Genomic DNA, 13,727 nt, shown 5'->3' on the forward strand with positions numbered 1-13,727 from the left:
CATAGTTCATTTGGAAACTCAGTGGCAACTGCTAAAGTTGCAAATTAACAAAAATTTTCCATCAATTTTGAAAGGATCTATGGCTCCAAACTAAAAGTGTTGAGTATTAAATTGTTAAGAGTATTTGGATTTTCATTTCAGTAGTATTTTCTAGCCTATTTTAATTTTTATACTAAATGTATTTTTTTAATCTTGAGATTTATTTTCTTTTTAAAAATATTGGCACACATCTGTAATGCCTGCTAGTTTGGAGGCTGAGATATGAGGATCCCTTTATCTCAAGAGTTCAAGACAAGCCTAGACTAAAAAAAAAAGAATGGTATCTAAGTCACTCACAGAAATTAAGACTTGACTAAGGTCTATTGAAGAGACATAGCACACTATGTTAAAATGACACTTTATAGATTACAGTGTTACATCTTTATACATACATAATTTTTCTAGTTAAATGTTTCTAAAAATATACTTAAATATCTTTAGGGATGGTGAAAACTACAGATGGTTATTATTTGGGGCAGCTTAGAGGAGCAGTAGAAATGAAATATTTCATAAAAGAAAACTTTGATTTGATGTAGTGTCCTGGTTCACCATGGCCTAGATTGTAGGTGAAATGTAAAACAAGCAAACAAAATATTGCATGCTATGTATTGGATACATTGTCATCCAAGGTGCTTTTTAAATTTATTAATATATAATTTATGGGCCCACCTAATTTTGGAGAATAATGGCTCTCTGTTTAACTTTTAGAATATGCTTGAATTGCTGGAAGAAATGCCAAATGGAGTGCCACCTGAAAAAGTAAAAAGCTATATCTACCAACTAATCAAAGCTATTCACTGGTGCCATAAGAATGATATTGTCCACAGAGGTGAGTATGGAATTTATGAAATGGAAAATACTGAAGAAACATCAAATAAAAATAAAATATTTACTGTCTCAAGAATATTTTCTGTTTCAGTATACTTTGAAGATATGGGATTGAGAAGTCATTTCCCTTCCAAATCTTCTTATACCATAAGGATGAATCATAAATGCATTTAGATACCATGGTTAGATCTTTTTATATAACCAGATCTACTTTGAATTGTAGAAACACAGTGATATAAAAGTATTCAATAATTGCAAATTTTGAAGTTTCTTTGAGGTGGGGGGTGGATAGCAAGTGGATGATTTCTATAGACTTTTGGTCTTACAGGTAGACCAAATGATATAAATCAAATTAGGATCAGGCTTTATAGATGATCCTTAAGTCATTGGCCGCTATTGACACTCACATTTTATTCTTACTTAGGGCCACATCTTCAATATATATCTTTACCTCCTCATTTTCTTTTTTGTCTTTTTCCTTTTTTATCGGTACTGGGGATTGAACTCACAACTGCCTGCTTGCAAGGCAGGCGCTTAAGCTGCTGAGCTAAACCTCCAGCCCCTACCTCCTCATTTTCACACATTAGTGAAAAGTGCCCATTGTTGGCAGATTGCAGACATGATCAACCTTGCACATAGGCCATGATTATAAAATGTCTGAAGTTGTCCTTAACTCTGTCACAAAGTCACTGGTTGACAGCAATGAAAAGGAAATTATTTTCTCTGAATTATCTTTGACTCTGTACTATTTGTCTTTATCTCTTTTGCATTACAGAATTTTACAGCAGTGGGACACAAATTGTTATAATGATGGAGCTAAAAGATGTTTATCAGAAAATGGTGCAAAGACAACTTCTTGTTTTTGAATTACCAGATAAATGAATGTTATATTTAGTTTAGTTATAAAGACATTCAAGGATATCACCTTAAAAATAATCTCAGTTTTAAGGAAAGCTTAAAGGTCATATGAAGAGTACCAACTGCTGTTTCTAAAGTCAATAATTCTCTTGTATTTGACTCTCATAACAGTGTTTACCAATATTGTCAGTGGTATAGATAGATCGCTTAAGTAAACTAGACACCTGATGTCTAGGGCAATGATTCCAATAACAGGCCATATTAATCTTTGAGGATATTAATGGGGAGCTGAGTTAGCTGCATTATCTTCATGAAACTATGATTTAAATTTATAGTGAATCTGTTGTGTGTTAATTAGTGGTGGAAACCATGATTCTGAAATCTAGAAATTTCACTATCCCTGCCCTTTGTCTATTTACAGCTCCACCATATGGTATAAATGATGAGTACTATTCTCTAAAAATAAAATTGTGAGATGCCTCTCTAAAGGCAAATTCAACCCTTCAACTCCTATCAAATCTTCAAAAGATCCGTGGAAAAAATTAGAAATCTTAACTTGACTCATATAGTTTAGCTTCCGAGTTATTTATTGGTATTGGTAAATCACACAGACAAGCCAAAGAGACATTTTTAAATATAGCAATTATACAGAAAACCTTTCGTGGATTTTTTTCCTCCAGTACATATAATGATATCTATTTACTCTCATGTGTTAAGATATCTTGTGGATGTAAACATTTTATATTTTATCTGCAAAAATTTGTATTAATATTTTATAAAGTAAAAATAGTTCTTCAAAGTATGATGGCCTAGATTCAGTCATTCTTAAATTCTTTTCAAGATCCAGCTAATCCCTTGAAGAGTTAACGACGGGCTCTGGATGTGGCTAAGCGATAGAGCTCTTGCCTAGCATAATTGAGGCTTTGCATTTGATCCCCAGTTCTGTAAAACTCAAAATAAATGTTAAAAACTTACAAGGATTTTTTAAAGCTGTGGTCTGCATGTTTCTCAAAAAGAAATTAATCAAACTTTAGGCACTAGCATAAAAATGTGTTTATTGGTTTTTATTTTTATTTTAGTCCATTTAGATTGATTGATTAATTAAATGATTGATTAATTGATTGAGACAGGGTCTTGCTATATAGTTCAGGCTGATCTTAAACTCACTATTTAGCCCAGGCTGGCCTTGAACTCACAGTGATCCTCTGGCTTCAGCCTTCCAAGTGCTGGAATTACAGGCCTGTGCCACCATACCTTGCTAGTTTTCTATTCAACTTTCATGGGGTTTTGTCTTTTTTTAAAATTTGGTTTGGAGGTGATGTTGCTTACTGTATAGTCCACACTTACCTCAAAGTCACAATCCTCCTGAGTACTGGGATTCTAGGCATACACCACAATGTCTAGCTTTTGGATATGTCTAATCAGGTGCCCTTTAGTGATTTAACTTTCTCAATAAGAACATTTATACTAATTGTTTTGTAATCTTCATACTCTAGATATAAAACCAGAAAATCTCTTAATCAGCCACAATGATGTTCTGAAACTGTGTGACTTTGGTAAGTTAAAAGAAATTGAGTACTGGTACTTTCAGAATTAATTTAAGGTAATACGTATATAGCTTTTTAAAGGCATATTAAATGTAATTTTTGTCTTGAACTAAATTAGCAGAGGGAAAAATCCTGTTGCCATATGGTGAAAATTGATTGCTGGAACAATACACTCTTTGCTCTGTAGAATACTATGTACAATTTTTTAAAATGCATCATTCAGTATTTAATTATAAATAGATGCATATATATGTACACACATGCATGTATATGTATATATGTGAGTGTGTGTGTGTATGTATGTATATATATATATATATATATATATATATATATACTCAGTACCTAAAGACTCCTGTTTAGAGTAGGATAAAATATTTTAGAAATTGAAGTTTAGTCATAACCACTACAGATATGCCTGTTTATGCAAACACATAAGTGAGAAATAGAGCATTTTAAGGATTTGCTCTATAAAATGACCCATTTTGCTTAGTGTAGCCAATGTAAGTAATCATTTTCACTAAATACTTTTTAAAAATTTGAATATTATGAACCTACTTGCCTGAAGAAAAATATTTTAAGTTTCTTCCTCATTTTCTATAAGAAACATTGCAAATAAGTCCTCTCTAGTCTGTTTGTGTGTGTGTGTGTGTGTGTGTGGTACCATGGTTCGAACTTATGACCTTGCGCTTGTCAAGCAGGTACTTATGCCACTGAGCTAAATCTGCAGCCCTTTAGCCTGTTTTTAAAGAAATAAAATAAAAATGAAATGTTGAACACTTTATCTGAAAGATTTTGATCTTGGCATTTTTAGCATTTCTTTAGCATTATGATTTTCAGGAAGAACATTGACTTCCTGTTTCTAAATATAATTCCCATCCAACACAGAAACTTTGTGCACCTTATATACCGTTTACTATGGGCCACTGATCTGCTTAAACTGAAAGATTACTGAAATTTATAAAGAAGGTTATAAATAAAAGAGAAATACTTGTAGAATGGTTAATAAAAGAAAAAGAAACCTCCCAGTCTAGTATTATTTCTTAAGAAAAAGACTTAAATGGGCAGGAAGTTGCTCTGGGTAGCACCGCATGTGGTATTCTGTGTCCTGTGTGTGCATCCCTAACAAAGGCTCCCTAATTGCTTTCCCTTTTAGTGTGTACAGCTCTTTTGTGTGGTTTGAAGAATCTCATTCAGAAATACAAATATTTCTTCAAAGTATGTCTCACAAAGAAGTATTGATTAACTGAAGTTAAGGGCTTAATTTTTTGCTGTGGCTTTTGGTTTTTGCTGTTTCATTTTAGGAAACACTACCACTTTTCAGAACTGACACGTATCAGTTTTTAGATCTAATGTTTCAGTTCTCTGTAACTATTATGATGAATGAGATGGGCAGTTAATTTATCTTATTGCCTCAGTTGTGGATATACCATGGCTCCAAAAACCTCTTGCAAGAGTGGCAGACAAAAGTCACGTTTGTGACTATAATATAATTAAGGTACACTAACATGCTTCTCAGGTATTAGGAGATGACAGTAATTTTAGCCTGCTTTGTTTCCATCACTGCCAGCTATTAATTTGTTTATATAATGGCTGGAACTGATTTTCTACAGTAAGCATACAAATACTATATAGTAGAATTAATGACCATCAAGTTTATGCTAGTGTGACTTCCAACTCTAGTGAGGATTTCATTTTATTCCTGAGGTTCATTTTTTTATTGTAGAAAATCTTTAATGTTGCTCAGACTAAGAGGACTGTGAGCAAGCTAAAACTTCCCCTTGGGAAGGCCCTTTCATGTCCCAGCAGCCTTGAGTTGCAAAGGGCTACATCCTTGCCTGTCAGAGGGTGAAGCCACTACCATCTCCTTGAATGCTACTCCCCCAGACAGAGATAGCCTATTCTTGACCATCCAGGGAGGGCAGAGAGCTGTGGGCACCAGAAATTAGGTAGCCAGGATATAGGTCCCAGCATGGGGGCCCCTAACACAGCCCGTTGGAACAGAATATCTGGCTGTTCTCAAAAACTACGTTCAGTGTTGTCATCATCACTGTTGGGTCCTGCAGAAAGAGGACCTGTCAGACACCCAAGTGCTCCTCAAACTACATTATTGCACTGGTTGCAGCCACCATGTCCGTCACTTGGTTCAAGCCACCTTGAAGCCACCTTGATGCCATTGACCTTGAGGATATCTCCACTTCCAGCAGCCCTGTACTCTCAGCCAAGGCCCCATGTACCAGGCAGATGCAGATGCCTGGAACCTGCTCCAGGCCCCGGGGAGCCACATGGACGCTCATGCCATCTCAGATGTAGAAGCCCAGACGGTGGTCTAAATGAGGTTTGCATTTTTAGGAGAGCTGATTTAAAAATAAGTTTTGAATACTTAGAAAAACATGGTATGACTTTGAAAATTTCTTTAGTATAGGAGAGAGATCTGGTTTGTAGTAAATACATTGTACATTTTAATTAACATATAAACTTTTAAAAATAAAGACACTATTAGTAAATAGCCCATTCAAAATCAGTCATTATGTTCTTTTGATGTTGTTTTGAGATATTATTAGTGTTGAAATATTTTGCCAACATGAAATTATTATTCTTTCAGGTTTTGCACGGAATCTGTCAGAGGGTAATAATGCTAATTACACAGAGTATGTGGCCACCAGGTGGTATCGCTCCCCAGAACTGTTACTTGGGTGAGTTATTGTCTCAAAGTAGAGTGAACTCTACACATCTATTGATTCTTTATTATTGACTTTGGGTGAACTGATAAAAAATAAGAACACCAATTAAATATGTCAGTTATATATTCAGTATAACAAACCACCTACAACTGAAATGATACTGAACAAGTACTGTTTAGTTGCTCAAGATTCTGAGTGTCAGTAATTGCATTCAGCTTGATAGTTCTGCTGGTCTGTCTTGGTGTTGCTTATATAGCTAGTCTTCTGAAAGGTCATCTGGAAGCTGGTTGATACAAGGGGCCTCAGCTGGGACTGACCATCTTTTATCCACTGGGACTCATCTTTCAGTACCCTGGTCCATGTTTCTAAGTATCATAATGTGGAATTTTAGCAAGAAGTGAAGTCCCAAAAGAAAGGTGCTTTCCAAGTATGAAATAGTATTACTTTTGCCTTTGGCCAAAGTACATTTTATAACCAAGCCCTAATTCAAGGTATGAAGAAATAAATCCTATCTCTTGATGGAAGAATTAACAGTACTTCATTACAAAGTGACATGCATACAGAAATGGAAGGAATTTTTACAGCCAACTTTGCTAATAATCTTCCACATTAAGAATGAATATTCCCAGAGTTTGACCTACTAACTTATCTGTTCATTCACTCATTCATTCAAATGTTTACCAAATATTTATCAGCTCTCTACTGTATATAGCTACTTTGCTAGAAACATTGGGTAAATATGGAACTAATTGTCATTTTTCCTTTGAAGAATATAAATCCTGTTTAATAATAAATGCCTATTTATTTTAGCACTGCATTTATATTTTTTCAGCAACATCTCCACATCCATCCACTTTGTGCAATCTTGTACTTTCAATGCTCTCTCATTGATCTGTGAACCCTAAGAAAGGGTCTTCTGATAAAATTCTTTTCTTAGTAATGCATTTTAACTTTAAAGCCTAAGAAGGAGCTTATAGTTCTGATCTCCATCAAATAGTTTCATGACTAATTCTATACCTGCCCTAGCTTATCTTGTCTTGCTTTCCCTCTCCACTTTTCTCCTCTCCTCTGCTCTCCACTTCTCTCCTCCCCCCTCCCCTCCCCTCTCTCCTCTCTCCTCTCTTCTCTCTCCTCTCCTCTCCCCTTATATCCCCTAACCCCTCCCCAAGCCCCTCCCCTCCCTTCTTCATATCCTTTCATTTTATTTTGTTTCAAGACATTTTATTCATGTTATTCACAGGTAAGGAAACAAAAGCTTTGGAAAGGTAACTTGCCTGAAATGACACCACAAGAAGAGGGACCAAATAGGATAGTAGACCCACTGGTTGGACAAATGTGTGTAGTCAGCTCACTCTTTTACGTGCTCGCTCTCTCTCTCTCTCTCTCTCTCTCTCTCTCTCTCTCTCTCTCTCTGTTTTTCTGACTGTGTCTTTCTGTCTCTTTATCTTTCTGTCTCTCTGTCTTTTTGTGTCTCTGTCTCTGTCTCTGTCTCTCTCCTCTCTTTCTTGGTACGGAATATTGAACATCGGGCCTTCACAGCAAGCTACATTCCCAGCTCTATTTGTGTTTTTTTTATATTAAGACAGAGTCTTGCCAAGTCATTCAGGACCCAAATTTAAAATCCTCTTGTCCCTGCCTCTCAGAGCACTAGGATTGTATTTTCTTATTTTCCCTAGATTGTGTCTCCTTCTTTAAGACTGTTGAAGAATGAACAAATAAAATTAGCCATAATGGGGCTGGGAATTTAGCTCAGTGGCATAAGCACCTGCCTACCAAGCACGAGATTGTAAGTTTGATTCTCAGTACCAAAAAAAAAAAAAAAAAAAAATTAGCCATAGTGGTAATAGTGACAAATATATACCTTGTAGGTTTCATCTCTTTTCTTTTGTGTGCCATACATGTATCTGGGAGATACAAGAAAATTTAATTGTTAAAAGATGCTTTTTTATATATCTAATAGCAATATAAATTTCTGGGTTTCTTCTGAAGAGCATGATGAGTATATACATTTAAAATACTCAGTGAAGGTTTATATGAATGTGTCTATCAACTATTTGGTGGTAATTCTTGGTTCACTTTTGGCCTAGAGCCCATAAGAATTATTGGCATCGATTTTTGAAAGTTTTGTTATTTTTTTTAAATAGAAAGCTTGCTTTATCTTGAGAAATAGATGATGGCTTATCCCTTCACTTGTGTGAACAGAGTTTTGGCTTTCTAATCTTAGATTAGGACTGATTTTATGTCCATTTTGTTACTTCTGTATACCTTTCTATAGTCACTGGATGTGTAGTCCATTTTCTTTTCAGGGACTTAGAACTTGAATTTATGAAACACCATTTGCCACCATCCAAAGACTTAAGTATGGTAGAAAGACTCATTATGATTTGATTTTGTCTATAAGATGGTCTCAGAGTGTACATTCTTAGGACAACCTTATTGTGAATCTTCAGAGAGTTATTTGTTGCTTAATAATACTGATTTGAAAACTGAGGTTATATTTAGAGGTGTGTGATGGCTGCCAAAAGTAAATAGAAACAAGAAACTAATTTGAGCTAAATGGAATATTGCTAATTGTTTGTCAATTACTAGTTGAAGAACCATGTTATTTGTGTAAAAAATTCCATTAAAATCAGTTGATACTTGGTTTTATATTAAGTATTTACATTTTTATGCATTCTCAGGGCTTTTTCCTTGACATTCAAAATAGTTACAACTACACAAATTGTTCAAATCAGATGATAGAAGGCAAGATACCTTGTCGTGGATATGTGGAGATTTTCCATAGAATTTTCCACTTATTACCATGGAACATATTTTCTTTCTCTCAGATATGAAAGATCAGTAGCTTCCTTCCCTAGATATCTCCCAAAATATCTAACTAAAATTTCCTCATATGGTTCCTAGGTTTTTGTGGAAAGGAAATGAGATAAATGAAATATTGATGTATTGTTACAGTGAGAGATAAATGAAATATTGACATATTGTTACAGTGATTTATTATACTAGAAACATTCTGTATAATGTTAACAGTGCTTTAGTTTGAAAGTTTTGTATTATTATTATATTACCATTCTAGAATTTATATTCTATTATATTGCCATTCCAGAATTTCATTCCGTATTCTTCTTCAGATATTTTATTGTGACTTTTTCATCTCAAAGCTTGGATGCTTTCTTTGTCTGTCGTAGGCAGTTTGATTCAAGGCTGTAGATATTGGAATACAGGTCTAACACTGTTTTGGAGATACCTACACTTTCATGATAATCTCCATTTGTAAAAACAGCTCTCCTATTAAAGCCTTCTGATAAACTCAGATCCTACAAGTGACCTATAACCTGCCATGTAACCTAAAAAAATGTTTGAGAGAAATAGCTATCAGAGAGCCCTATATATGTAGAGTACAATTATATTAAGATAGATAATATAATAGAGCTTAGCACTGTCAGCTATTGGAAACTGTGACACTAAGTAAGCAAAGGTTAAATAATATTCACTATATTTTAAGGAGACATGTAAGTCAGCAGTACATTTTAATAGGCTGAGCTCAAACAATCGATAAAATGTAACTTTTATTGACATTTAGAGAGCTAAAATATAATTACTTAGAAAACATATTCCTTGGAAGCATTTTACTTCCCAAATAAGGTGTTACTCATCAGACATGTGCGCTATATTAGGATTTATTAAGCCATTCATGTTGAAGATATACCTAGATTTCAATTATTGCATACTACATAAAAATTATTAAACTGTTATCTTTATTAGTTGTAGATTATTCAGTAATATTCTGAATTTTTACTTGGATGTTCCTGTTCTTCATTTTAATCTCACTTTTTTCCAATGGTATGTTTAAATTCCTTAAATACAGAGAAAGTGTTTCAGATCATTGATCTGTTCAGAATAATTTGGAAATTATTAAGAGCTTGTATTTCTTAACTTGCCAAGATAATCTCTCCCTTTGTTTTTCAGAGCTCCCTATGGGAAGTCTGTAGACATGTGGTCAGTGGGCTGTATTCTCGGGGAGCTTAGTGATGGACAGCCCTTATTTCCTGGAGAAAGTGAAATTGACCAACTTTTTACTATTCAGAAGGTGCTAGGACCACTTCCAGCTGAGCAGATGAAGCTCTTCTATAGTAATCCTCGGTTCCACGGGCTCCGGGTAAGAGGTTTTGCTAAACCCAAAATGAAATCAATATGGCAGTATTTAACTCATTGTTCATTGCACAATGCAATGCTAAGCTATCCTTTGATACTGTTCCTTTTCCATCAAAATGTTTATTAATCCCTGCTATAATATTTTATTTCTGACTCTTATGCAGTATTTATGCATTTAAAAACTGGCTAGAATTTGAAAATGGGAGCTACTAATTTGTAAATTCTAATTTTTCAAAATCTCTTTTAGCATATACATTATTATATTCTAAACCTTGATTATCTTAAACTCCTTCTTTATCCACAACATTAAGCATCCTCCAAAGATACAAAATGTATGAACGGCTGCTGCTTGAGCAGCACATTTGTAGTGATTTGAAAAAGGCCATGAATACTTATATTATGCAGATTTAAAGGTTCTTGTTCTAGCAGTTTCTTGTCTCTTAACAGTAAAACATTAATCTTCTTTTCAAGGCATCATATTTTCTTTCCTGAAGCATGTTTTCTGAGAATATGCTAAAAAGCATCTTAATATAAACTTTTCTCAATTGAGGAATATTTAGCTTACAGAAGTAAGTCAGTATAGTGGCCAATGAGTGATAGTCTGCTTGTCTCATCCATTTACCCCAGAAATGACTTTTTAAAAGTGTTCAGGCACCCTTTTGGGCCAACATGTCATTTGGTGGTCATTGTGAGGACTACAACGTAATCTTGCTATCACTTCCTTTCTTTCGCATAAATGTGTGATTCTCAAACCATATTTTCCTACCATTGATAAAACACTATTTTTCCTTTGACCTTTTGAACCTCAGTTAATTTCTCATTGGAGGACACCAGTGTCCACACAGGAGTGCCCAGCAGACTCCCAACTTCTTCTGGGCTTAATGGATGTGGAGGAAATGAGTGAACCAAGGTGCATAGTTTCTCTACCATGTTTTTTCTCTTTCCAAAATGTCTGAGTTACCTCATGCAGATTTTTCTCATTTTAATTTTGCTTATTATATTCTAAACCTTGATTATCTTAAACTCCTTTATCTACAACATTAAGCATCCTCCAAAGATACAAACATTGGCCAAATTCATTGCATTAATAAAGGTGAAAATACTACATGTGGTTGAATATATTATTTCAACAGTTATTGAACATTTTTCATAGTAGGTGAGAAAAATATGACAGTAAATAGGATTTATCTTTAGAAGAAATGAAAGTTCAGTATTCACAAATAAAGTTAGTCAGAATTACTGAATTTCTCTCTTGCTGAGTGAGAATCAATCCAAATTCCTTGCCAATAGCCTGTGAGACCTTGCCTACTCCAGGCTCTCTGGCTCCTTGGCCTTGCTTCATTTTTATCTCCATTCCCCTCTGTCTCCAATTCTCTCCACACTTGCCTGTTCATTGGCTTTCATAAACATCGTAATGTTTTTCAAGCTTTATGTGTTTAGGACTGTGCCTTCTTTGGGAAAGGTTCCTCCTTGGCACCGCCCCTCCTCCTTTGGTAAATCTCAATTGAAAGAACACCTCCTCCCTCTGGCCACCCACCATACTGTCTCCCCCACCCATTTCCTGGTCTCACCCAGAGCACCCTTCTTTTTTTTCCGGCATACCACTTACCACAATATGGGATTATTTCATCTATCTATTTGTTTGTTAATTATCAATGTCTGGCTCTCCCCTGGTAGCATGTAAGTTCCCCAAGGACAGACACTGTCTGTGTTATCACTTTACTTGAAGCATTGAACACAGGAACTAATACTTATCAAATATCTGAGTGATTCATCAAGCCAATCTGTAACATCAGCACTCAAGCTCAGTTTTATTTCCTTTCTCTCCAGCTCAAATCCTCTTTCACTCTTATTGTTGCCTTTACTTGAACTATAGGCAATTGCTCTCAAACTGATATCTTGAACAGTCTGTCCTCAAGTCTTTTTCACATTTCTCCAGCCACACATTTAATTCTATATCCTCTTTGTTTCAGCACTTCTATGCGAGTGCTGATAAAGTTGAAACACCTTAGGGTAGCATTCAAAACCCCTAGCTCTTAACCCTCCAGCCTGGTCTTCACCCTGTCCTGCTCCCATCCACTGTTCTTGGGCTACCTTGCCCTTTCCACCATTTCCCTGACATGTGGCTTCAGTAGTGCTGCCTTTACATTTCTCTGGTGCTCCCAATACTTACTTAGATTCAGGCCAAATCTTCTCTCTCCATGGAACCCTTCTAGACTATCCCAGGCTTAATGAGTGATTCATGCTAAGCTCCCATAGCATTCTAGTCACTTTCTTTCTTTCTTTCTTTGATAGCATCCATCATGTTCTCTTTTAAGTTACTTGTTGCAAATATGTATCCTCACTGGACTAATTAATTTCTTGAGGAAATGAACTGTTTTGTTTATCATTATACTTGTAGCACACTTAGAATAGTGGCTAGTAGGTTGAATAGTTTATCTAAACTGCTCGATCTTACTTAAGGTTGGTCTGCTGACTTTGTCTCAGCCTGGCTAAAGTGGCTCTGTGGTGGATTCTCTGAAGAGAATATAAGCAGATCTGACATTGTACCTGGGCTTCATAACTTCCATACTAACTGCAGAATTAAGACTTTCATACCAAAATAATTAGAACAAGGCAACTTATAGGAAATCATAATATGTAATATAATAAAGTATTGCACCATTTACTTATTTGTACTGCTTTCTAATAGATCTCATTATTAGATCTCATTATGTGATCATTTCAAACATTCTGTAAAGTTAGAAATCATAGTTGGAAATTCATTATAATTTATGGAGAATTTGAAATTTAAAATAGATATTGAAGAGCAGATGGCATTTAGATTGGAGAGGCCACATGAAGGCTATTTTTCCTTCATTTGTCTGTGGTCTTATTTATTCACAGACTTCTCCATTTAAACAATATTGTCTGCCAAATGCTAGACAGCCTACGACAATGCTGCCTATAAATGTCCTTAGGGAGATTGCTGTTTCTATGACACTTTAATTTTTATAAACTTGTATATGTTTACATCTTAGTCTGAAAGTGTTTGTGGTGTTTTAACTAAATTAACTCAATGTCTTTAGAGGTTTAGCAACATTTTTGAGAGAAATTTTTCCTTTATGCTATTACTTGAGAATGTCTGCAATAGATAAGTAAGCACACTGGGCCTGTGAGCTGCATTTTCTGTGAGCCATGTGCTTGCCAGTAACTAATTCAGTGTGGTGTGCATTTGGATCCACTTATGTAGAGACTGAAAAATCCATTTGTATGCAGTATTTGGGATAAGACTGGTAAGGTTCAAAGCCTGTCCCCATATTTACTACTTGAATGGCCTCAATAAGTTATTTTACCATTTGTGCTTCTGTTTGTGTGTGAAATGCTGATAATAAAGGTATCACCTAAAGAGATTATTGTGAAAATGAACTATTGTGTATAAAATGCTCATAGTAGTGCTTAGTAAAGAGATACTTTCATTTGTGTTAGCCAAGTGATTAAGAAAAGAAACAAACTGGGATATGACTTAAATTTATGTGCTTATTTTGGCTATTTGTTGAATTATCTGACATTAGAATAGTGGATTTCACTCAAAAGCATGTAAGTAAATTTTTAAGTTAGTTTGATTGGTCATTTT

General features: G+C 34.9%; 1 protein-coding gene and 1 pseudogene across 4 annotated transcripts in view; one reads left to right on the top strand and one right to left on the bottom strand.

Moving 5' to 3' along the window:
* Nucleotides 1–13,727, top strand: part of Cdkl5 (cyclin dependent kinase like 5) — a 193,164-nt gene that overhangs the window by 136,412 nt on the left and 43,025 nt on the right. For all 4 annotated transcript variants that reach the window (XM_063242991.1, XM_063242992.1, XM_063242994.1 and 1 more), the window contains 4 exons: nt 748–868; nt 3,222–3,281; nt 5,878–5,968; nt 9,926–10,115. In XM_063242991.1, the coding sequence (XP_063099061.1) occupies nt 748–868; nt 3,222–3,281; nt 5,878–5,968; nt 9,926–10,115 (462 nt within the window). The remainder of the gene's footprint in view (nt 1–747; nt 869–3,221; nt 3,282–5,877; nt 5,969–9,925; nt 10,116–13,727) is intronic.
* LOC111755808 (partitioning defective 6 homolog alpha-like) lies at nt 5,114–5,587 on the bottom strand (annotated as a pseudogene).

Source organism: Cavia porcellus, unplaced genomic scaffold (genome assembly GCF_034190915.1).
Source record: "Cavia porcellus strain 051 isolate PalLab524CR breed Dunkin Hartley unplaced genomic scaffold, mCavPor4.1 scaffold_33, whole genome shotgun sequence".
Classification (NCBI taxonomy): Eukaryota; Metazoa; Chordata; class Mammalia; order Rodentia; family Caviidae; genus Cavia; species Cavia porcellus.